Source organism: Leguminivora glycinivorella, chromosome 15, assembly GCF_023078275.1.
Source record: "Leguminivora glycinivorella isolate SPB_JAAS2020 chromosome 15, LegGlyc_1.1, whole genome shotgun sequence".
Lineage (NCBI taxonomy): Eukaryota > Metazoa > Arthropoda > Insecta > Lepidoptera > Tortricidae > Leguminivora > Leguminivora glycinivorella.
The window spans coordinates 14,316,562-14,343,901 of record NC_062985.1 but is presented as its reverse complement, the minus strand read 5'-3'; the positions used below and the strand labels follow the sequence as shown (position 1 = coordinate 14,343,901).

General features: G+C 35.9%; 1 protein-coding gene across 1 annotated transcript; it reads left to right on the top strand.

Annotated features, from left to right (window-relative positions):
* LOC125233867 (alpha-tocopherol transfer protein-like) lies at positions 1 to 27,288 on the top strand. The gene is made up of 7 exons (XM_048140015.1): positions 1 to 109; positions 18,814 to 18,902; positions 21,992 to 22,151; positions 23,255 to 23,510; positions 23,850 to 23,960; positions 24,383 to 24,519; positions 25,398 to 27,288. Exons 2-7 carry the CDS (start codon positions 18,815 to 18,817, stop codon positions 25,522 to 25,524), a joined length of 879 nt encoding a protein of 292 aa, XP_047995972.1. The 5' UTR covers positions 1 to 109; position 18,814; the 3' UTR covers positions 25,525 to 27,288.
* Positions 27,289 to 27,340: the final 52 nt, after the last annotated feature.

The window sequence follows — 27,340 nt, the reverse complement described above, 5'->3', positions numbered from 1 at the left end:
TCTGCGCTCGCGCCGATCAGTGCGACCCGACGGACTGGCGTAGACGCGCGTATTCCTATCATTAATTTTAACTAGCAGTTCAGTGTGTGCGATCGAGATTCTTTGTAAAGTGAGTATTGTTTTTTTATAGTGTTTAAATTAAGTAGACTATAAATATTTTCTGAAAATTCTGCGTTATGATATATCTATTAAATTACGCATACTTGTATAGTAGAAAGTTTAAAAGTTTAAAATTGATTTAGAAATTATTTTGCGGCACCAACAATAGGTACACAAGTAGGTACACTTGTCAATAATAAATATTCATCAACTTTGCGTTAGTTTTATGTTACCAAAACAGATAATAGATATACAGCTACCTAAGCTATAAAGTAAGCAGAAAGTTTCGAAATTTCTAAGTTTCAGTGGCGTAGTTTAGATAGCTGATATACCTAAGTAAACATAAAATAACCGGCTAGCTGCGATACCAATAACAAATACTTAGTTGTGAAAGGTGTGTTTAACTATACTTAACAGATAGGCTAATCAGTCAATTTTATAGAGCGTAACTTAGATTAATACCAACATTGACAAAGCAAAAAGAATTTCATATGTAGGTATTAAAGTTTTCTTAGTCAGAATTTATTTAAAAACATTTTTTGGTAGTAAAAAAAGTATGTACTTACATATACTCGTATATTTACTGATAAACTTAGAATTTGAATAACTGTTCTCAACTATGTCGCTTAGAATCATATAGAATATTTGTTATAATTTCTTGTGTTCTGAAAGTAGCTCATTGTTTATCTATTTATGAAGTATGAACTGCAAGTAAATACGTATTAGGTATTACTTTTCAAGTATTATTTTTTTAACTTTAATAGAATATAGGGAAATGCATCTTTTGGTGTTATCTAATAATGACACAGTCAACTAAATCTACTTTCCATCAAGTCATAAGTGAATATTTAACATTTTTTATCTCGAATGTTGGGAAATAACTGGAAGGAAAGAGGCCATGGACGTTGGGCTGGGTTTTGCAAGGAATTTTACGAGCTGTTTCGAAATTTTTGATATTTTGACGTGTGTTTTTAATGTGAATACCATTAAAATGAGGAAAAGAATGGACAGCTGGGGAGACCGAGACAATATAACTAGGTACCGTTCATAAATTTAGGTTATGTTATTCACAAGTTTTCCTTCTATAAGCAAATTAATAATTTCTATATTGGCTGTCTGAATTTTAATTTCCGCTCCATAAAGTATACTAATATCTGCGCTTTCACATTTCTAAGAGCTCCTTTCTCAATAATAATGAATTAATTAATTATACTTTTAACACTTCAGTGAAAACAAAGATTTTGGCAGACAACGATAGATATCTACTCTTCACTGCGAGGGTCAAAAACCAAAAGTTAAAAACAAAACAACAGCATAAAAGACATCAACGAACTCTTAGCCAGCGATGTTTCATTCAATTATTTGTTAATTGACTTACTGTGAACTGTTTAAAAGATAGATGAAGTGGGAAGTTTTCAGAAAGGTACCCAATAAGTGTGAGTTTTTAAGACACACTTCGAGAGGTCTGCGACGATAATAGCATGAAACAATAAAGAAATGGTTTTGATTAGGTATTCATTTCGTAAATAATAATCGAAGTTGATTTCCAAAACGATGCTGTTCAAATATTGTCAGTAAATTGAAAGCGATTTTAAACTAGATACGGCATGACGGGTACATACCTTACCTACTTAAAAAAAAATTCTAAAAATTCTCAGTGAGAAATATAACGTCCTCGCCGCGGTTCAGTGCACGTCAGGCATAACGTAATTCTTGACCTTTCTCTAACAATAATATAAATTTTAAACTAAAGGAAAACTGACTGTTTTCCCGCTCCGTGGAAGATTCGAACTTTAACTACTCGACAACAAGACAATAGCAATAATTTTATTATACAATAAGAATTATATGCTACCGTTTCATACTGGTAATATGGGACTTTATTAGGTAAAAGCAGCGGCAAGTTATCCGTTGCAGTTGTAAACTGCGTATTCTTAAACGCCAAAAACTGTTGATGATCGAAGCTTAAATGAGCAGAAAATTAGTATTTTCAAAAATAACGGTTTTTGTTTGTACGACATTTTCTACTGTATAAATGCGCGGAACCCTCCATTACGCCTGATTAACGGGCATTTTCTGAATTTGGGACCCCCTAATTAGCGAAAGTTGTTAATAAAAATTAACTCACTGTCAGTTTTGTGACGATAAATTAAGCATCGAATTTCAATAAAAATATTCTTTTTGTGTTAATTATATAAACTTTAAAGCGTAAATTTTTATACCTACAGATTGTACGCTTAATTGTCGTCACAAAACTGCCAGCGAGTTAATTTTTTTTAACAACTTACGCTAATTTTGGGGACCCAAATTCTGAAAATGCCCTGACACGCATTTGACCAGATTTTGCTTCTTCTGTTCAGAATTTAACAGAAATTCGGAAATTACTAGAAAAATGCGCGAAAGGTACAGTGGGCGGTACGTTATTGAATTATTGATACGCTGCAAGAGTATCAAAGTTGTCAAGTGTCAAGGCGAATGAGAAATGAAGCAACCGGCTCGTGCTACAGATACGCGTATCGGCGATTAGACCTGTGATCCTTGTGCCAATTAACTGGGGCGTTGACTCTACTCTACTCACTATTCATATTTATTTATTCAACTAGGGAACAGATCAAAATATTTAATGATTTTTAAATTTGTTTATTGAAGTAGTCACAGTCACAGTAGGTATACTCATTATAAACCGAACATAGATATCATAAACAAAAGAAAATGCGGATCCTTCGCCGGTAGAGCCGCGAATAGAACTCGGATTTTCAGCTTACGCGGCTAAAATCTTTACCACTAGACCGTCTAGATCTCATGCCTCATCATCATCATTCCCTTGCCCTTTTCCCATTATTTAGGGTCGGCGTAGCAGATCATCTTCCTCCATTCCTCTCTATCAGCCGTAATTTCCATACTAATACCTTTCACTCTCATATCATTGTTCACACATTTCATCCATCTTTTCTTAGGCCTTCCACTATGGTAGTATCCATCCACCTTCATATTTACCACTCGTTTTATAACATTGCTTTGATCCCTCCGCATTACATGCCCATATTATACCATGCTATTCTACTTCCTCTCAACTTCTCTGTCACTGGCGCTACTCTCAGGCTTCCTCTTATATACTCATTCCGAATCTTATCCAGTCTTGTCACACCACACATCCATCGCAACATTCTCATTTCATTCACATGCAGTCTTCTCTCATCATTCGTCTTGGTGGCCCTTCTATACAGAACGACAGGTCGGATAACTGATTTATAAATTTTCAGTTAATATTTCATTTATTAATTTGTAACACATGCTTGAGTATATTGTGATTACTTACGGCGTGTGTATTTTATATCTAAAGCCCTCGTTTCTTTCACTCGATCCTGGTCATCCTGGAATTTATTATAAATATTTTACTCGATGTCCTCAGTTTGCCCCCCAGTCGAGATTTGTCCCGCTGTACCTTAAAAAAAACTAACTATGCTATTCTGTTTCCTATAATAAACCTAAATATATGCCGAGGTTAACGGAATTCAATAAAAACACAAGGATGCAAAATGCATACCTGCAATGTGAATGAAAGGGTTAACAACAAATCACGATATAAATAAATACGCTGACGTAAACGGGAATTTTGTCATGAATGTCATGATGCACTTCGAAGAGAATGACAAGATCCAGTTCTTTATTGATGTTTATTTATATTGTTTCACAGAAATCGTGATCTGAGATATATGTAGGTATAGAATTAATAGGCAGGTATACAAGAAGGAAATTACCTGGCCGAGCTTGTGGTCTGATTAATAAGTACTATGTATATTATATACCGCACCTGACTGCCTCGACATACAAATCTATTATTTACTGACAACTTAAATTGACTTAATTTCTATGAGGTTGAAGGCAATTTTAAACAGCTAAGTAACCGGTGCTATTCTTAAAACTTACTTAAGTATTTATTTAAGACCTCCGAACAAAAAATATATAATTTACTTTCAGTACCTAATCGTAGTACAACAAACTACCTATACTTTACCTAAAAAAATCCAAACTATCAATCGTCTACTAGGATATATTGTACAGTCACCAGCAGAAGTGCCGTAGCGGGCAAGGTGTTCACAATGATCCTAACACGCTCTTATTGTCTTAAAAATAAGATCGTGTCAAGTTCATTTTGAACACCTTGCCCGCTACGGCACTTCTGCTGCTGACTGTACTTATTGTACCTAGGTTAAAACTAAATTTAAATTGAATATACCTACCTTGGTGCGGTGCGTTTAATTACTCCGTGCCACGGTTTGATAGGCAATAATGTAATCTAGAAACTTCTTTAACGAAACTTAATGGCTTATGTTATGAAATATCATTTAGGTATGATATGATGCACTCCGTTCGCGTGCTTTTAGAAAAACCGTTTTCATATTTCACACACAATTTGCAAACTATCGGTGCTAAAACAAAACTACATTGTTAAACTACAGGTCCCTAATGTTTCTACTTAAGTACCTATTCACGTTCATACAACGCTAATGAAATGTATGGTCACGGCTCCGTTAGCCGATATGTGAGCTGGGTGCCAGACCCCACATTAGTCTCGGAAAATAACTAGCTGGCGAGCAGAATGCCGGTAAAACCCATCCGTTTACGAGAAGTTTGGGTTAAGTACCTACTTCATTTACGCAGTCACTTTCGTTTTTTTTGTGTGACGTACGTAGTTTGGTCTGGGCGAAGACGTACCTATTACAGTGAAACCTGGATAAGTGAGACTTCAAGGGACGAGAAAATTTATCTCACTTAAAGAGGTATTCCACTTATTCAGGGTCTCAGTTAGACAGGTGTAATAAAATGATGGCCTCATTTATAGAGGGTATCACTAATAGAGGCCAGAATAGGGGATATGTCAGTTATAGAGGTGATAAATAAGGTGTTTTCCATATACTTATATGTATACACGTTAAACTTCCGTGAGACATATTCAAATAATTAATTGAAATACGGTTGTACTCACGTTATTATATCGCTATCAGTTTGCGGAGTCTAGCCGTCGCGTGAACTCCTATACGCCTGAAGAGGGGCCTCCGAATTGGCCCGAAACATGTCGCAGCAATAGCGATATAATAACGTGAGTACAACCGTATTTCAATTAATTACTTATATGTACATAGTTATTATTAGTTGCAAACATAAAGAAAAGGTAAATAAGCCTTGTCTTTAAATAAAATATAAAATTCTAACGTCATTGTGTCTTAGAACGTTTACATCACACAAAGTTTTTTTTTTATATTTTTATGTTACTTAACGTAATAATACTTTAGTTTTAATTACTTAAAATAACCAAGAAACTGTTTAACTCACCTAAACACAAATGATCAATCGCGTAACTTAGAGACGGGTTAAGAATTATTAAAAATATGGAAATTGATTTTAAATAAAGTCTAAGTTACAGAGGTCATAGATTGATTGTGTCTCAGATACAGAGCTCAATTCCTTTAAAATTCTTAACAAACAATAAGTGAATACACATTTCAAATAAAGTCTCAGTAACAGAGGCAAAATACACTCTCTGTCTCACTAATAGAGGGAAATGTGACAATAAATCGAAAAGGTTAATCTCAGTTATAGTGGTCTGTTTTGTCTCACTAACAGAGGTAAATCGGTGCGAAAGTGTCGGGACCGCACCTTAGGTCCCAGCTAAAGAGGTTTCTCACTTATCCAGGTCCCACTTAACCAGGTTTCACTGTATATTATACAAAACATATCAACACCTTTATTCAGGTAACTAAGCAACTGTGTACAGTGTGTACAGAATCACAAATAAAGATTAGGTATATTTTTTGTACCGTGTATGTTATGTACATTGAACTGCAAAAGTGCTTGAAGAATTTATCAATGAATTCATTCATAATTATTCCATGCAATTTCGCAGCTAACTGTACAAAAAATATAGCTACTTATGTTTACAAAACCAAGCATATCTCAATATCAGAAAATAACAGTAAAAATTTTCATTTTAATTAATTAATACCATATGGACGTGATTACTAGTTAGTGTGTATATTTTAATATTTTGCTTTAGTTACATGCCCCACCCTGTATTGTCTTGTTTATTACCTACTCGTATTATAAGGGGATTGAAACAGGAAAATAGTGCCAATAAATTTCTTTATTTTTTAAATAACTAATTAATCTAATTATCCTTAATCGTCTTGTGTACACCATAAAAATGTATGACTGGCATAACATAAAACTTTATCATGAAATAAAATACGATATTTACCTATAATTTTTCAATTTAAAGGACACTTAGTCACGCACTTAGGAAGAAGGAAAAATTTACATCACCCGGCGGCTAAATACAGTGCCATACCTACTGTGCATAGTGATTATTATTGTGACCTAGCGACAGAGTCATACATTAATTCTACATACACATACATACAATCACGCCTGTATCCCGTAAAGGGGTAGGCAGAGCACATGAAACTACTAAAGCTTCAGTGCCACTCTTGGCAAAATAAGGGGTTGAAAGAAAACGAAACTGTGGCATTGCAGTGACAGGTTGCCAGCCTCTCGCCTACGCCACAATTTAACCCAAATCCCATAGTCGCCTTCTACGACACCCACGGGAAGAAAGGGGGTGGTGAAATTCTTAACCCGTCACCACACAGGCTCTAATTCAGAATTAATATGGATCTTCAGGATTAATTCTAGAGACCTAGCCCCTAGGAATCCGTGTACCAGCTATAGCGGACAAAATGCGCAGGGTCAGGTCAGGTTATCATTTCATAGAAGGGTAAATTAAACTTTTACACCGATTTATTTAAACTGCTTCATCCTAGCACAAACACAGGTAGGTATTAAATCTGCTTCATCCTAGGCTGCATCGGCACTTTCCATCAGGTGAGAATTGAGATTGTGGTCAAATGATTTACCTGTTTCGCATAAAAAAAACTTTTGAACTTCGTTATAATTATAACAAAACTTTGACCTTAAATAATACGATTTCTATGATTCTTTTTCGAGGTATTCGTTTTCGAGACACTCAAAACTGTTTGTCTCTGTTTTAACTTGAGCAAAATGTTTGTAAGTGACTAATTACGGTCATTCTAAGGATACAAATTTGCACCTGCCTCTATTTAATTGTGTAAGTCTACTCTATCTCTAGATCTCTACACATGAGGTGTATGAGTATATCAATGGTCGTTATAAGAAGCAGTACTTTCGAATCGCAATCTCATTTCGGTCGAATTATACTTACCTATACTCGTCTCGGAGACAGTAATGATAATGATCTTTTGTACAAAAAAACGTAGGGCCCGGGCTACCCTGTGTGACAATGAACCAACAGTAATATATACACACTACACATTTAACCAATAATATTTACCTAATAAAATATTTAATACTATACTTAATTTGATTTGGTTCCTAGTTCAGTTCAGCATTTTTACTTTACTACTCGTAGTGATGACGCCAATTTTGTTGCAACTGGAGGCAGTGATGTATGTCATTGTAATAATATTAACATTGTAATTTGGTTACATTGCTGTACGAAATAACAACTATTAGGCAAATGTTTGGTAACTGATTATTTTACTTAATGTGAGCTCCGAGATGTAATACTAGTAATTTTACACATTTGTCAGAAAGGCTCACTAGGAGACTTAAGGAGCCATATTTTTCAACAATTTGACAATAGAGTCTCAATTAATATCTTTCAATATCCGGGAGGAGAACATAGTAAACCCAAAAAAATGCGCCCCAGAGATAATACCTATTTAGATGGGGAAGGGTTATACATTTAGATTTTGTTTTTCGCTGTCTATAATTTTATATTCTTCAGATTTCCCTGTAGACCATACTGCGCTTAAAGCCAATTGCCGCTATAACGAACGTTTATTATCTTCTTCTCACCGATCCGGAAATTCTATTTAATTGGTAATTGCCCATACCCTGTTCATAAAATGAGGGTTTAGTGGTGAAACCCGATAAATCGAGATATTTTTTCTTTGATATAAGAACATTGTGGAATTTGCACATAGTTCGAATTTCAAAAACCAGTTTGATCAACTTATCGGGTTTCACCACTAAACCCTCGAAAATTTCACTTAACAACATAGTGTTTTAATAGAACAAAATTTTACTTTGTTGCCAACTTACTTTGCAATTACGCGTGGTAATAGTAAGAGCATAATTTAGATATGCACCATAAAAAAATTGTAAATTTTGTATACCTAATTTTTTTGTTCAATATATTCATCTTAAAGATGTTTCGTTTTTTCGCAAGTGCATTGACGTCAAATGGCCCATGAATAGCCCAAATAGGTACCTATACTTAAGGAAAACGGTAAATATTTTGGTATCAAATCATTCGTAAAAAACTTTACCCGAGACGCTTTACACGTGTTATATGTGTACAGTTGGCAAAAACAATGGGTACTAATTTTTTTTTTAATTATAGCTGTGTTGGAATTGGAACTATATATTTTTAAGGGCCCTTATGCTTCACACTTACACTGCACATGTTATATGCATACCTAAATACATTATGTACTTACCTACCCTTCTGGAAAGCTTCATATTTCAATTATCCGCGTATTATACGTAGGTAAGTATATGATACTTGGCCTGCGCACTGCCGTGCGCTTAGATAGAAGGACCGATTGATAACGACGCAGATTTAGTCAGTCGCTCTCTGGTAGGTACTCATTTTAGAAACACTAGATATTTTCTTTGTTTTTCGTCGACTACTGTTTAGCTAATTTTTTTTGTTAGATTGTAATAGGACCAGTTAGGGCAGGGACCTAATTTACAAAATAAATAATTCAATCAATTATATCATCAGTATCATCACTCGTGCTTATGGCCCAAACTTGTTGAACCTGACCGGATAGTTGAGTGGATCGTGGCCTTGAATAGAAGCCAGTTTTCATGGGTTTTACGATAAATGGCGGAAACAAAAGTTTAATTGGCAATACTGGTTTCGCTAAAATCTTATCTTAATACACGTGTCATATCCGCGTTGCTAACATTTTAATATCAATATTGAAATTATTAGAGTCCCATTCACGTGTAATTATTTTATTTAACCTTTCTAAGGTAAGATAAAAAAATAAATATGAAAAATACGAGTTAAAGAATTGGTTTTTGATCGCTGGGAACCTGGACCTACGGGACATTAATTCTGTGTTTTGTTCTCATGACATATTCATTTTTATTTAAGACAGCAATGTGAAACTTAATAACATAATTTTTAAGAAAAAAAACCGTCGCCTTTCGGGTTCTGGTGAAAGCTACTTGCGAATGTTGGATTATGTAGAAATGTATAAGTATTTTTTTAAATTGCTTTAAATGCTTTAATTATTAGATGGAAACACAAATGAATATACGTATAACGTTAAGGTTTGAGGAGTTTCCTCAATTCCTCATGAATCCGATTATATTATAAGAAATCGAAGCTTGACAAACTTTGACTTGAAAACTCAATATGCTTAACAAACATAACTAAATAAATGTCACTGTTCTGAATTTAAATGCATGATTTTCTTACAAAAATACCAAAGTCACTATGAGTGTGCCGTTCAGATTTGAGGAGTTCGGTTCTGACTATCATCAGCAGTTCCACTGCACCAAATATCACTGTTCTGAACGTAAGTGCATGCTGTTCTTATAAAAATACCAAAGTCACTATAAGCGTGCCGTTCAGATTTGAGGAGTTCGGTTCTGACCATCATCAGCAGTTCCACTGTACCAAATGTCACTGTTCTAGACGTAAGCGCATGCTGTTCTTATAAAAAATGGCAAAGTCACTATAAGCGTGCCGTTCAGATTTGAGGAGTTTGGTTCTGGCCATCATCAGCAGTTTCACTGCACCAAATGTCACTGTTCTGGACGAAAGTGCATGCTGTTCTTATAAAAATACCAAAGTCACTATAAGCGTGCCGTTCAGATTTGAGGAGTTCGGTTCTGACCATCATCAGCAATTCCACTGCACCAAATGTCACTGTTCTGGACGAAAGTGCATGCTGTTCTTATAAAAATACCAAAGTCACTATAAGCGTGCCGTTCAGATTTGAAGAGTTCCGTTCTGGCCATCATCAGCAGTTCCACTGCATCAAATGTCACTGTTCCGTACCTAAATGCATGTTGTTCCTTTAAAAACACAAAAATCACCATATGTACATATGCCTTTCAGATTCGAGGAGTTCCCTCGATTTCTCCAGGATCCCATCATCAGAACTCGGTTCTGAGAAAAATGGGACCAATCTGTATGCATGTCGCAGTAAGATAGATAAAGCCGTTATATAGTTATAACCCTAGGAATATAATTATACGTCGTAACATAGTTAAACGAAAGCGATTAATTGCTATCTTACTAGGAATGTAACTATAATACTAAACTAGTTTAGTCATATAGTTATATGACTGGATCCAGTTTAGTGAAATGATTGTAGGCAGGAGTGCGGCGGTGCGGCGGAGGTATAGTTATAACCCTAGGGATATAATTATATGCCGTAACATAGCTAAACGAAAGCGATTCCTTACCATCTTACTAGGAATATAATTATAATACGTTACTAGTTTAGTTATATAATTATATCACTGGATTAAACTTAGTCTAGGGATATAATTATAATACGTCTCTAGTTAAGTAATATAGTTATACACCGTGTTTCACTTAACACTAAAAACCTGAAATCAGTTTGTTCAGAATCGAGAGTAGAATCGATTGAGCTATATCTTGAAGGGGATAATTTTTTTTGTTTAATTTGTATTATTAGTTATTTTTTACGTGCCCATTCTATTGTATTCGTAATGCGACATTGTGTATATCGCATTGCTAGAGGTTGCTTACCTTTTTCAGTATTTAGGGGTATTAATACTGGCTGGTTACTTGGAAGATACTTTTTCCGTTACGAGTTTGACGTTGTTTGTCAGTTTAATCTTAATGTTTATCATAAGTCATAACAAATTGAACTCGTACCTAATTACAACCTTGTCATTTTAAATGTTGGGTTTAAATTTGCTTACCGCGATTAAATTACCGGGATTTCCCGGGAAATCAAGAACCGGGAAATACCGGGAGCATGCCCTAACTGTTACGTTTTAACTAATATAGCTTGGATTCGTTTGTTTAGTAACCAAACCTTGTGTACTATGTTCGGATCGATACAAAATAAACTTTGTTCTAACGTCAGTGACGGTGTTGTTATTCCAAATCGTCCCGCTATACGTATTATAAAACACTGATTTAAACTTTCACGACTTTTACACATATTTAAAATTGCAAACGGGACTTAATACATAGTACCTAATACGCGATAAAGTCCCGTTTGCAATTTTAAATACCGTATTATAATTATATTCCTAGTAAGATGGTTCTGAATCGCTCCCTTATATCCCTAGGGTTATAACTATACCTCCGCCGCACCGCTGCACTCCTGCCTACAATCATTTCACTAAACTGAATCCAGTCATATAACTGTATGACTAAACTAGTTTAGTATTATAGTTATATTCCTAGTAAGATAGCAATTAATCGCTTTCGTTTAACTATGTTACGACGTATAATTATATTCCTAGGGTTATAACTATATAACGGCTTTATCTATCTTACTGCGACATGCATATAGGTACATTCAATTAAAAAAAAATTTCAAAATCGGTCCAGTAACGACGGAGATATCGAGGAACAAACATAAAAAATAAAAAAAAAACAAAAAAATAAAAACATACAGACGACTTGATAACCGTCCTTCTTGAGAGATATGAGGCGACGGTTAAAAATACTTAAAAAATAACTATACAAAAACTAAATTATAACTACGTAAAAATAATATAGGTAATAAATAATAGGTACTAATAGGTAACATTATAACAAAATATAACTATTTAATAATAATAAGTACTAAAAGATGATGATGAAGAAGAATTTTGTACCTAATATGTTTATTTTGAAAACAGGCCTTCTCTACTTTGCCATAATCTTTTTGAATCATTGTTTTTTGTCTATTTACCTTACGACATCCGTTGTTGCCATTAGAGGCAGAACGACGAAATCATCAAGTACTTACCTCAAGTAAGTACATCAAGTAATCAAGTACATCAAGAGCCATATTACTCAAATTGAATATATCACCACAGTGCACCACATATACATGTTTTTTTTTCTCGTCTGTTTTTAATCTGTTTTTTTTTTTACTATTTATGTGCTATACCTATTGTTTTTATTTTTAGTTTCACAGTGCCTTGGTTTTACTGTTATGCTGTGTAACTTATTTGAATAATAAAATAAATAAAATAAAATAAATACACGTATTACGACTTCAAAAACGTATTAGGGTCAAACAGATTTTAATGTAGATATGGGTAATTGGTTATATCTCTCCTGTGGACATTACAAAAGTTAAGAAAATCTAGTGCGACGACATTCTAATGACGGGAAACATTTGTTTAGCTCTTGACACTCAAATAGGAAAAACGGGATACGAATGTACCAGAGTCGTTAACTTTTATAATATTGTCCACAGAAGTGAGGTTTTTACTAAATCTTTTTGACCCATTACTTTCTACTCTATGGAAATTTCCGTGCTCGCTCTCGGTTCATGGCTCTCAAGTGCAAGTAAAACCCGATGTAGCCGACTATCATATTTTTATTTATTAACCATTGCATTGACGATTGAAACTTACTTTCTATAGTATCCACTCACAATGGGCATTATTCATAATGCCCGGGCATTATGTATAATGCCCGGGCATTATGTATAATGCCCAATTTATCACTTGGTCCATAACACATACAATACAGTACCTATTATGGAATATAAAATGGTGTGTAATTAGGTACTTCTATTTCAAACTAATTCATTAAACCATAAATTGGTTGGTGGACTGTTTTTACTGTTTTAGATTAGTTAGCCCAAAAGCATCTGCATCATTTAATTTATGTAAATATATATATTTTTTTCAATTTAGGGTGTCTATTTCGCATTTTTTTTTTTTTAGTTTTGATAACTTGAACTTTCTAATCTAGATCTTGATATTCTTGATACACGTTTAACTATACTCTCTGAATCTTTAAATCAAGACGCGGCAAGCTACGACCTCTTCTTATTGACTATAAAGCAATTACAGAGCAATCTCATGCTAGGTTACCACACTTCACGCGAAATCATCATAAAGATTTAAAGATGAGACATGAAAGCCACTTTTGAAAAGAGCGTCTACCATGAGTAGCGAAGTTTTAAAATACTTAAAAAAAAAAATTAAACTGTTTATTTCAGTCATTTTTTATAGAATTTTACAAACAAAACTCTTAATCTATTATTATTTAGATTCTAATTGAGTTAGGTCTAATTGAGATCATGCATTACATTACATTAGGTACTTACGTTTCTCGATAGCGTATAGTCAACAGTGGCGGCTGTTGAAAATTTCTGCTAGGCAACACTGAGCAAAAAGAAACCTACATTAACGTTAGGTACCTACTTTACTAGTAATCCATTTTAGGCAAGCCGGTGGGAATCGGCTTGTATGGACCAGCCGCTGCTGATACTGCTGATAGTCAACCAATTGGAACCCTAGTAGGCTACTGTAGAATAGAACTAACTGTAATAGTGACGTTATAAATCAGATTGTAAGAAATCTCTTAAGCTTGTTATTTTGACATAGTTGTAGAGTGGCCTAGGGTTCTAATTGGTTGACTGTGTACATGTCACGGAAAATTACATTTGTATTTTCCCTTCCCTTATAAATAGAGTAAGTGAATGACGCCCCCAAACGGTTACTTACTAACCCTCTTATTCATAAATGTTCACTAAAGCCGAGAAAGTTCGTTTGTCCCTTTCTATCACACTAAGACGTCGGAAAGGGACAAACGAACTTTATCGGCTTGATAACTTTAATGAACTTTTTATCAATAAGGGGGTAAGTATGTTGAACCAAAAATTACATAGGTAGGTTCATAAGCAAATAAATTACTTGATTAATGATTACATTTGATAAGAAAATAGCACTGAAAGAGTAATTTCATGTGCTCTGCCTAACTTTTTCGGGAATACAGGCGTAAGTTTATGTACTTATATGTATTTACATACGTAGTTAGTTATTTAATTGTTAGCATAGGTACTTGTAGCATTGTTATATAGACTATATAGAGTGCATTTACATTCGGGTCAGGTACAAGGTCTCATGTCTGATGACGCACCCTCCTTGAACTCGAGTTGCGATACTTGCGATGTTAAATTACTACCACTGACTTAAACTGATGAGGTATTTTGGGTTTTTTATATTTAATACCATATATTTTTATGGTTTACTTATGTAGGTATCTTAAGCCGAAGATTGCTTCACTTGTTTCGCTTTTTAACGAGGAATTTCAACGTGTGCTACACGATAGTGGAACGAAGCAGACGCCATATTCTTTTTAAATTCTGTGCCTCATGAACTGCGTGCGTAGCCGAATGGCACAAACGCTCACGAAACGCTCGTAGATATCTATCTCTATCGCTCCTGCATATTGGCGCGACAGAGCCAGACTACCTTTCGCGGCATTTCGTTTTCATTTCGCGTCGTAGAAATACCATTCTGCTACAGGGCCTGTTGTTTTTAAAATTATATAAATTAAAATAGAGCCACAAAGTTCGGTTATTTGAACACACTGCAAATACACACGTAAACTTAATATGGTTTTATCGTGATTCCTATTATTACAGGTACTTATCTAATTGAACATACCTACCATTTGTTTATTGCGTATTTTATTATTCTTTAATTTATATATTTACGGTCATAAAAATGTTATGTTTACCTTTGTCAATTAAATATATTTGTTGTTATATAGGTACAAGCTATTAATATTATTTAGCGTAGGTATACTTAATAATTCTGATATTGATCGCAAATTATACCTAAATGCACTTTGTCATCTGATAACTTGCAATGGGATGTTATTGACGACAAAAACTGTAGTCTAATTAAAGTCAGTTTCTTGTTCTCAGGTTATTAATTAGTTATGTTATGTCTGGCGTCTATTGTCTTAGTAGATGTTCTTTGTAGGTTAGGTAAATAAGGTAAAATATAAAGCATGTCTTAAAATGAATACACACACAATCTATAAATATACAAACATTTATTTTAAAACATGTCTGTAATATTTTACTTTTCCCCTCACTAGCTCGGAAACACGTGTTTTGTCCTTTAATAGCAGCGGGTAAAAACGCATTTTATCCACTAGTGGGTAAAGTAATTTGACCTTGAATAAAGTCAAATTAACTGCTTTAAAATTTATAAAAGTAGGTGAATCTAGTAATAAAGAAGATTTACCACCCGTGAAACTACTGGAAGCAGTGATAAACGCATTTTTTGCGTCGTAGTTTCCTCGTTATAGTGAGGGGAAAAGTTTTGTGTTACACTCGGGTGCAAATGTATTTTACTTCTCGTGTGTTAAAAAACTCGCAAGTTCAGGATTCTATTCTCGAACCACTCGCTTCGCTCGTGGTTCAACTATAGAATCCTTTCACTTGCTCGTTTTTCAATTCCACACTCGGCGTTAAAATACAACTTTGCCCCCTTGTATAACAAATAACTATTATTTACTACTAGCTTTTGCCCGCGGCTTCGCTCGCGTTAAATTCGAAAATTACGGAATGCTCCATACAAACTTCCACCCCCCAGTTTAGGGAAGTGGGGAGTTAGAAAGAGACAAAAAGTAGCCTTTGTCACTTTCTATCCCTTCAACTATCTCCACTTAAAAAGTCACGTCAATTCGTCGCTCCGTTTTGCCGTGAAAGACGGACAAATAAACAGTAACACACACTTTCCCATTTATAATATTAGTGTGGATGTAGGTATTGGCTACGTGCACGACAATTACGCTCACTACCATGTGAATTTGAAGTGGAAAATGTCAAAAAATGACATGTAAACAAACACTATATTTTAACGATTTTTCGTTAATTTTAAATAAATCGAATAACAAGAGCTACTATTTCAAGTGTAATTTAGGTAGATATATTATAAAGACAAGGATTATAATACCAAAAATCAGTTTCCAAAGCATTACTCACGGTATAAACTTCCAACCCCAGACTACAGAAAGAGTCAATAAATTGGTGCTGGCAACAAGTTTTTCGAGCTAGTGATATGGTATTCGCTAAACCTCCGTCCCGTTAATGCCATATAAAATAAATCTAAACGTAAGTACGTACCTAGTCATGTCCGCGGCCGCAGAAATATCCGACACGGGCCTATTCCCAGGCTAGGCCTGAATCTTTAAGCATAATCTTTTACGGTAGGAATAGTTATTTGTTATACAAGGGGGCAAAGTTGTATTTTAACGCCGAGTGTGGAATTGAAAAACGAGCAAGTGAAAGGATTCTATAGTTGAAACACGAGCGAAGCGAGTGGTTCGAGAATAGATTCCTGAACTTGCGAGTTTTTTAACACACGAGAAGTAAAATACATTTGCACCCGAGTGTAACACAAAACTTTTCCCCTCACTATAGCGAGGAAACTACAACGCAAAAAATGCGTTTATCACTGCTTCCAGTAGTTCCACAGGTGGTAAATCATCATTATTACTAGATTCACCTGCTTTTATCAATTTTAAAGCAGTTAATTTGACTTTATTCAAGGTCAAATTACTTTACCCACTAGTGGATAAAATGCGTTTTTACCCGCTGTTATTAAAGGACAAAACACGTGTTTCCGAGCTAGTGAGGGGAAAAAATACTAACAGTGTATTGAACAATATTAGGTAAAGAAAGCTTAAACATAATTTATTATAATGTTTTGTTTTGACATGTCACTTACGTTTTCTTTTCACCGTAGCTATCCGTTTAGTTTTTTGATCCAATTTCCAATGTGCTCTAAGAAACGCATAGAACGTGCAACGACTATTTATGCCATTATTTTTACAATTAACAACGAAACAACATTGATTCCCCATATCAAACATTACACCACATTGTATTATATTGTATGAGTTTTGATAGATGACAACCACAATCAGTGTCGATTTTGACCACCGCAAGCACTGCAATCGCTTTGCTTATCCCCTCCATGCACTTCGCACGAAGCCAATAGGTATGTACCTATGTATACTGTAACACGAATGTATTCAGAATCATAATTCGTGACGTGCAAGTGCTCTAACACTCCTAAGTTTGTTTACTTTGATTTAGACCGGATAAAATATTGGTTTAGTCAACGTTTAAGTTTCCTCAACTGTAATATTTGTTTGTGTTGTCGTGTACTTAGAGCCAATATTTGAAACATCGACGTAGCCTTGCAACCTTCCGTCTGCATAGAGTAACAATTAGGGCTCCAATGTTATACGGCCAATAACTTCAATAAGGTACTAAGAAGTCTGGATCGTAGCCAAGATGCCAATGTTTCATAAACAAACACTAATCAAAGAGAAAAAGAGTAGGTACCTATCATAATCATATTAGAGGATTAGATTTTTTTCTTTGGCAACATAAAAAAACCGGCCAAGAGCGTGTCGGGCCACGCTCAGTGTAGGGTTCCGTAGTTTTCTGTATTTTTCTCAAAAACTACTAAACCTATCAAGTTCAAAACAATTTTCCTAGAAAGTCTTTATAAAGTTCTACTTTTGTGATTTTTTTCATATTTTTTAAACATATGGTTCAAAAGTTAGATGGGGGGGACGCACTTTTTTTAACTTTAGGAGCGATTATTTCCGAAAATATTAATATTATCAAAAAACGATCTTAGTAAACCCTTATTCATTTTTAAATACCTATCCAACAATATATCACACGTTGGGGTTGGAATGAAAAAAAATATCAGCCCCCACTTTACATGTAGGGGGGGGTACCCTAATAAAACATTTTTTTCCATTTTTTATTTTTGCACTTTGTTGGCGTGATTGATATACATATTGGTACCAAATTTCAGCTTTCTAGTGCTAACGGTTACTGAGATTATCCGCGGACGGACGGACGAACGGACGGACGGACAGACAGACATGGCGAAACTATAAGGGTTCCTAGTTGACTACGGAACCCTAAAAACCGGCCAAGAGCGTGTCGGGCCACGCTCAGTGTAGTGTTCCGTAGTTTTCCGTATTTTTATCAAAAACTACTGAACCTATCAAGTTCAAAACAATTTTCCTAGAAAGTCTTTATAAAGTTCTACTTTTGTGATTTTTTTTATTTTTTAAACATATGGTTCAAAAGTTATAGGGGGGGGGGGACGCACTTTTTTTCCTTTAGGAGCGATTATTTCCTAAAATATTAATATTATGAAAAAACGATCTTAGTAAACCCGTATTCATTTTTAAATACCTATCCAACAATATATCACACGTTGGGGTTGGAATGAAAAAAAATATCAGCCCCCACTTTACATGTAGGGGGAGTACCTACCCTAATAAAACATTTTTTTCCATTTTTATTTTTGCACTTTGTTGGCGTGATTGATATACATATTGGTACCAAATTTCAGCTTTCTAGTGCTAACGGTTACTGAGATTATTCGCGGACGGACGGACAGACAGACATGGCGAAACTATAAGGGTTCCTAGTTGACTACGGAACCCTAAAAATTGGGTGACTCTCAATATTGCGAAATATAACTAGGTATGGAAACGGATTATGGATTCGCGTGAATGAATTTTAATACATCATCAGCTTTTCGATCCCCTTTCAAACACATTTCGAACCCTTTACAGCCTTCGTTGTATCTCAATTATTCTGTTTATAATTTCAGGATGCCGGACCAAGAGTTTGACCATGAAAGGGACCTCCTCGCGTTTAAAGACTGGCTTGTGAAACAGCCCCATCTACCTCATGAAGTTGGTAAGAATATCTTATTAAATAAATGTATAGGCACCACATACTCGTATGCAGTATGCACCTTACGGAATTAAAATTAAACATAGGTACCTACCTCCTATGCAGCATTGCTACTTTGCTACCGACTCTAACGAGTAACTGAATCTGTTTGTAGATAGATACCTACTTGAAATTGTCTCTAAGTAAGTGCGTTTTCACATTATCAGTATCGGGTGTACGAAGAATTGGGGAGGATTTCAGAGGCAAAAATCAAAGATGGCGGCTTAAATATATCGGTCCTTTATGGGATATTGGATGGGAAAAGTGGAATATTCTTCTGAGCCCTATGTCCCTAATAAGGGATAACAGGATCACATCATCGCCATTGGATGAGATTGGCTCAGGACCAGGATAAGTGACCCTACTCGAAAAGACGCCTATCTATAATTATAGATCGTATCATTTACGAAGACCTGACCCTTTAGCACAACTTGCCTTGTCGCGCGCGAGTCTATACTTGAAGTCGCGCTTGATGTAAAGGGGCTGGACTTTCACTCGTAATATCAAATTGTTAAAGGCTAGATTTAATAAATCTGCGTGACATCGTGGATGATACAAAATATCAAGTTGAGAAAATTTCAGAATCTATTTCGCATTTATTTTATCTTTCGATTTCCTGCGGTAAATAGGTATCTTGAGAAATTGAAAGGTTATGAATTTTTTACCGTGAATACCGTGATGTGAATACGTGGCGGTAAACGAAAAAGCTTTATTGTTATTGCCCGGCAAAAAACGGAGGTTGAAAAAGCCCATCCGGTATATGTTTTTAACTCATTATTTACAATATTACGTAACGCTCTATGTATGGTCAACTTGTACAGTCTGACCAAAAAGAAACAAATTTTAATCCAATGCCTTTTGTTTTGTATCAAGGATTTACAATCTTCATACTACGAATCGTACCTCAATTTTTTAGCGCCACCTGTTAAATACTGTCATAACTACACTGCTGATGCCTACAATTAAAAAAAAATGTGTATTGACATGATAATTATCATGATATTAGAATAAAGAAATGTGCCAATAGTTCTTATAAAAAATAAAAACACGCAAAAATATTCGGGGAAAATATGATTTTGACCACTTCCAGGCTGCGAAACAGCGCCATCTAGTTTTAAGCCTGAAAGACCCATTTCAGGGCTTTGTCAGTTCCGTATTAACGTCGTTGGCTTGTATCTAACAAAACGCTATTTCCTAAAACTTAAATCAACCTTATCGACAACCTACAATCTGATACCTATATTTTAGGTAGTTCCTAAATGTACATTTACCCTTTAAAATCTGACAAAAAATATCGATGTTAATTGTCAGACAATACTGAACAGCTTTAAAGAATTTTTCCCCTCACTAGCTCGAAAATACGTGTTTTGTCCTTTAATACCAGCGGGTAAAAACGCATTTTATCCACTAGTGGGTAAAGTAATTTGACCTTGAATAAAGTCAAATTAACTGCTTTAAAATTGATCAAAGTAGGTGAATCTAATAATAAAGATGATTTACCACCTGTAGAACTACTGGAAGCAGTGATAAACGCATTTTTTGCTTTGCAGTTTCCTCGCTATAGTGAGGGGAAAAGTTTTGTGTTACACTCGGGTGCAAATGTATTTTACTTCTCGTGTGTTAAAAAACTCACAAGTTCAGGATTCTATTCTCGAACCACTCGCTTCGCTCGTGGTTCAACTATAGAATCCTTTCACTTGCTCGTTTTTCAATTCCACACTCTGCGTTAAAATACAACTTTGCCCCCTTGTATAACAAATAACTATATTTATTAATCGTCCCCAGACAATGTTTATGATTATGACCCACGTCATAGGGGCATTTAATTTCTTTCGATGTGTTAATTGTATGACACAATCAACAATGATGAGATATCATTGAAATGTCAAGTCAACCAACTTTAACTCTAACTAACTATAAATCTAACTTTATGTCAACCAGATAAGGTCTTATGGACAGTTATTTAAGTATTTTTCAATTGCGAAGTTTCCATCAAATATAAGTGTTTATTGCTTCGTCAATTAAGGTAGGAAAGAATAATAATAGTTTTGATGTTAATGTGTTAACAGTTTATAGATTTACTGTTAATGATATTTTTTTATGATCACATACAATTTGCGAATTATTGTGGTTTCTAGGATCGGTATATTCGGTATTATCGTCTTAGGCAAAACACAACATTCAATTATGTATGCGTAGGTAGTAACGTACAAACAAAACACTAAAAGTATACAGATACCTACACCTTAAACCGTTAATTTATGCAGTAAATATGTTAAGACAAAACAAATAAAACATATATTTGTCATTCACCTTTAGCCTTCTTAAGTAGGTACATTGTAAACAAATGGTTACCTATTCTATTTTCATAGCTTTAAACATCCACACTCCTGGACACGGTGCTATTAGGCTTGTGGCAAGATACTGACTTGAGAGACTTGAACTCACGGCCACTGGTTCGCTAGCTTAGTAGTGCACTACTATCTTAGGTACTAAGACTTTATCTAATAGTCAGTATGAAACTATATGGCAAGTCACCTTGGCAACAGACTTGCCTCGCGCTACCTAAGTGATCTACCAACGCCTTTACCAAGAGTGTTGGATAACTGAGCTAGACTCAGTGGCAGTAAGTTAACATCTCATCCAAGACAGTAGTTTTTCCACTTCAAAATGTATTGAAATCTTTAATATAAATCCTATTGTAAGCGCTGGTGGCCTAGCGGTAAGAGCGTGTGACTTTCGATGGATGTCGAGGGTTCGAACCCCGGTTCGTGCCAAGAGTTTTTCGGAACTTGTGAATGTGCGAAATGTCATTTGATATTTGCCAGTCGCCTTTCGGTGAAGGAAAACATCGTGAGGAAACCGGACTAATTCCAATAAGGCCTAGTTACCCTTCGGGTTGGAAGGTCAGATGGCAGTCGCTTTCATAAAACTAGTGCCTACGCTAAATATTGGAATTAGTTGACAGAGCGAACCCCAGGCTCCCATGAGCCTTGGCAAATGCCGAGATAACGCAAGGAAGATGAGTATAAATTCTATTGTCTCTCTTCCAGATGAGATTCTGCTCCGTCGGTTCCTACACAGCTGCCGCTACAGCATCGAGCGCGCGAAGCGGACCATTGACTTGTTCTTCACCATCCGGTCCAATGCCCCTGAGCTGTTCTGTAAGAGGGACCCCTGGGCACCAGAGATTAGACGCGTCTTTGAGATCACGTAAGTTCTATTTATAGTTACTTAGCTATCCCTTTAGGCACACCTCGGACACTGGCGATCAAATATATGAAAGAGGCGCGTTTCTAGCACACAGTCTAAGCTCGTGTAGGTGAACGCGTACTATGCTTGTATGAGTGAAATATGACAGGTCGACTGTTTGCGTTTTCGACAGGCGGTAACTGTGAAGTGCGAGAGGGGGTGGAGGCACTTTCAGCGGGGAGCGGGAGTGGACAAACTGTACGACAGTACTCTTTATTATACTGTGCTTTAGGTCAGAGGAATAAGAAGGGGAACTTAAAAAGGTTGTCCTTTTTCCTGTTCCTCCTGTAGTGATATTTTCGTTGTTATCGTCGTTATTTTAGTTGCGCATGAATAAATTCATATTCACATGCACAAAACTGGCTGTGTAATTTATAACCACAGTGTCGGATAAATAAGTATTCAGGTAAATCGGCAGGAAAGGCCTTCCGGTGTTACAATAACATGACCAATATTGTTTACGTACTTATTTAAATACGGTTTCATCAAGGCCAATGTCGATGTTGGGTAAACACTGGCCGTTTGATGATTTCACAGTTGTTATTTGATTTGACAATAAAACCTTCCACAAAAAAGTTGCAACCTCGTCCTTAGGTAGCTTTATATCTTCGTCGAAGATTCTACATTTTGGTTCCGATATTTTCTTTGATACCAGCAAAGAGGATCGAGTATTATAGAGTTACTGTCAAAGTAAAGTGTGTAATCACCACGATAATCACAGTGCATAGACTGCCATCCTCGAAACAAGCTTAAAACTTTTGAACCTCAGTTTTAACAATTTGGCCCCTATTGTTAGCCTGATGATATGTGTTAAAATGTCAAATATTAATATTAGCGCCATCTAGCCGAGCGTTTCCCAGGTGTAATGCCATTTAGGCCACCGTACCTTTTTCTCTAGGGCTTTGAGGTATGTTTTTTTCTTAGACTTTATCCGTCTATACGGGGTTACATATGTCTTTGATACCAGTTTGTATTTAATCTGTATTTACACTCAATTTAGTTTTTCAGCGGCAAAATCTTTTCATTCTGTAGCTCTAACAAAACTTTTAATTCTATCTCCACAGAGACTTACTGCCTCTTCCCAACAAAACAAAAGAGAACCACCGTATTTTCATCTACCGCCTCAACAACCCTGACTTAGACCTGTTCACCTTCGTGGATGCCGTGAAGACCTTCTTCATGCTCGCGGACACCAGGCTGACAGAAGACGATGACATCCCGGCGGGAGAGATACCTATATTCGACGCCGCCAACGTTTCGTTGAAGTTCATCGGGAAAGTGAATTTGTCTGTGCTACGGAAATATATGATGTACACACAAGTAAGTTGTACATCTGGTTTTTGCTGTTCAGTTGTTAGAAAAATAAGTAATAGAATCCCTGGGACCTAGCAAGTTAGAGTACCTAATGCCAGCACTATTATGAAAAGTTAGTTATAAAATTAAGGATCCCTCTTATGTCTGATATACATAATAGACAGAATACAACCCAAAAGACATTTATTAAATTTAAGATTTCAGTGTCAGTTAAAAATATCAGAACTAATTTAGAAAATTCACTACCTATGTACCTACTGCTGAAAGCAAGATTTGAATGCATATATTCCGATATTGGTATAAAATGTCTTCAAGAGATTTGACATAATATCCGTCAATTTTCAGGAAGCAATGCCGATCAGACTAAAGCAGGTTCACGTGATCAACGCTCCTTCCTACATCAACAAGATCCACGCCATTTGCAAGCCCTTCCTGAAGGCGGAGGTCGCTAAATTGGTAAGTTTATAGCACGATAAGGTGAAGAAACAAAATATCAGATTTCCTTTACCTACGCCAACTACCGCAGTTGCTTAGTCCAGAAACAAAATGTTATGGCGGTGTTTTCAACGTTGCATTGTTAGGTATAGGGTACCGTATTTCAAACAATACTGCAATTCTGCAAATATCTATGTTAAAAGTTGGTTACTCTTTTTTATCAATGTCTGATCAACCAACTTAAATAGTTAGCTATATGCCCTGATGACGCACATATGATGATGATGATGGATTATTTTTTAAAGCTAGAAGTTTCAAAGCAAATTTACTGCGACAGACGGACAGTAACCCAAACAATTCTATAAAGTGATGTGTCGGAATCAAAGTATGCATGACATGCATAATAACCATACTCACTTATAGATACGTTGTATTTCTTCCAGATAAAGTTCCACGAGCCAAAATCAGATACTCTTTACAAGGATGTGCCGCAGGAGCTGCTGCCACAAGAGTTCGGCGGGAACGCGGGCACCATCGAGCAGATCAAGAGACACTGGATCAAGAAGATTGAGGCCAAGAGGTAAATAGTTAAATACCTATCATTGTTTCTTCACACAAAATCTCACAGACCTAAGTAAAAACCCAAACTTATTGACACGGACATTGCCAGATTAAGAATTAAATACAGTACCCGGCGATAGTGATTAGACACCGTCTTCGTAGAACCTTGTCTCTTTCTTGCTTACGTGACGTTAATTGTCCCTTCCAAACACCGATGCGCATTCTTTATCGCCGTTTACTGTACTAGTGTACTAGGACCATACTGTGATGCTTATCAGGCGACCGTGATAGCACAGGATGAAAAATTAATCACTATCATAAATTACATGGAATCAAGAAAATTAAAGGATGAATTAAAAGGCGTCAGACACCCGACCGGATAAGGGTAGATCTGACGTGACGTGAGTCATCCTTAAGGCCCCTTGATATTGCACTCTACTCTTAAGTTATGACAGTTGATCCATCTAAATGGAGTTACAACTGAGCCTCCTCAGAGCAAGATCCCCGGTCTAAAGGTCCTCTATATGTATAGTTAGCTCAGAACCTAGCACTCACTCCTAGCACTAGGTTTCAGTCCTTTATAAATACCTACCAGTGGCGGCTGGTGAAAATTTCTGCTAGGCAACATTGAGCAAAAATAAATCTACCTTAACATTAGATACTTTACTAGTAATCAATTTTAGCCAAGCCTTTGGGAATCGGCTTGTATGGACCAGCCGCTGCTGATACCTACTCTAAGATTATTCAGCCTGTAGTCCCTCACTTATGGCGCAAGCTATCAATGAGACCCGAATGCTTGATGGCTGAATTGGGCCCACCGCAGGATAGGCTTAGAGGCCTCCTTACACGGTTTAACTTTCTTTAGAGTTAATTGACACATTGTCCTTGATATTTCAGAGATTGGTTCCTGACCAACGACAAGCGGTGGGCTGTGGACGAAGCGTCAAGGCCGTCTAACTGCAAGGAGAGCGCCGAGAAAGTCAAGGACCTGCCCGGGTCCTTCAGGACGTTAGCTTTAGATTGAGTCCATCACCAATACTTACTTACTGCTTACTACTAGCCTTTCTCCGCAGACGTTTTGTCTGGTTGCCTTTGGCATTAGGCCTCTCCCATATTTCTCCATGTTTCTCTGTCTAGAGCCTAGAGTCACCGGGTGGTGACTATGATTAAATGCAAAGTACAACCTAACATGGTATCCAGAATTAGATAGAGAAAACAGGCCCATTCCAACTTACACTGCTTTCATTTTACATCTGAAAGACACGCACGATGATTGATTGATCTTTCGGATATCGTCATGATATACATAGGTGTACGTTTGAATGAGGGTTATGAATCGTTTTTTTGCCAGACGAGAGGCAAATAAATGTCGATTTTAGATGATTGGTGGATTTTGAAGTTTAATGTCAGAAAGGCACCTTAGATCGCCGCCTAGCGAAAAAATGATTCAGACCTCTCTTTTTTGGCCTGAAAGGGGAGAGAGGAAAGATTAAAGATTGCGGATGTGTGATTAAGTACCGCATCATTTTTATTTTAAGTATAGAGGTCTAAACGACATAATGATGTTCAAATACGCTTTAGGTATCTAATTCTGGACAAAATTAAAGTCGTTAATATTTTTTAAAAGTATAGACGGGTAACCAAAAAATTCAATTTTCTATGGGAATTAAACGTTCGCCCCGATTTTCAATCAATTTTTAAGTGTTATGGCAGGCCAATGATTCCACCAACGTCAAGGTAAACCTTGACGCCTGAACCTAAATGAAGGCATGCGTTTTATGAAGACAATTGGCCGGCGAGCCCTACATTTTTCTGCCGCGTTTTTAGTGCTAAGTTTTGGTTGACCGTCTATAGTTAGTTTACTTATGTCGAATCTTAGGGTATGTACAGTCAACCAATTGGAACCCTAGGTCACTGTAGAACTATGTCATAGTGACGTTATAAATCAGATTGTAAGAAATCTCTTACTGCTTGTCATTTTGACATGGTTGTAGAGTGGCCTAGGGTTCCAATTGGTTGACTGTACTTTGCTCATGTCCAAAGGGCACCTAGTTTGTCTTGTTTTTTATAACATGTTTGTAAGTAAACAGAAGGCCATAGGCATATTTACACATTATTTTTAAAGTTTGTGTTTAATTTCGCGTTTCATCTTAGGTATATTTGCTTTCAGTGTGACAAATAGGAAATAGATGCAAGAACATGTTGAGCTGTAAATAACTTAGGTATGGTAGAGATATTTATATTTAGCATGGTTAATGTTTGCTTGTTAAAATGCCTAAGGGTCACTTGCACCAACGAAAATGGTGGGTAACCCTCCATTTTCGTTGGTGTAAGTAGCCTTAACTGAAACTGTATCCGATAAATGTATCCGAAAATATGCAAACTATCATGGAGCCGATTCGGATGTATTTTGTTACAAACAATAACATTATTTTGTTAGTTTGTCTTGTCAAAATAATTTGATTTAAGGTACCGATGCTTGACAGTGTCCCAGTAGATGACACTTTCAATCTTAAGTCATTGTCAATAAATGTGACGGAAGGGTGTCGTCTATTGGTCATTAGCGTGTCGAGCCCTTGTAAGCATTATTATCTTAGTAAGATCGAAACCTGTCTAGTGTCTACGTAAAAAGTTGGTTGTACCATTAGACATTTTGTAAATTATAATATTATAAAGTTTATTTGCTTATTTGAGTATTATATTGCTAGTTGTGATAGTTTAAGTCAGAGTATATTTGTTACTTAATTGTGATTAGGTATAGGGTGCAAATAAAACATACATATTTTGATTTATATTGTTTTATTTTAAGAACGTAAAAATTCTATCAACTACCTACAGCT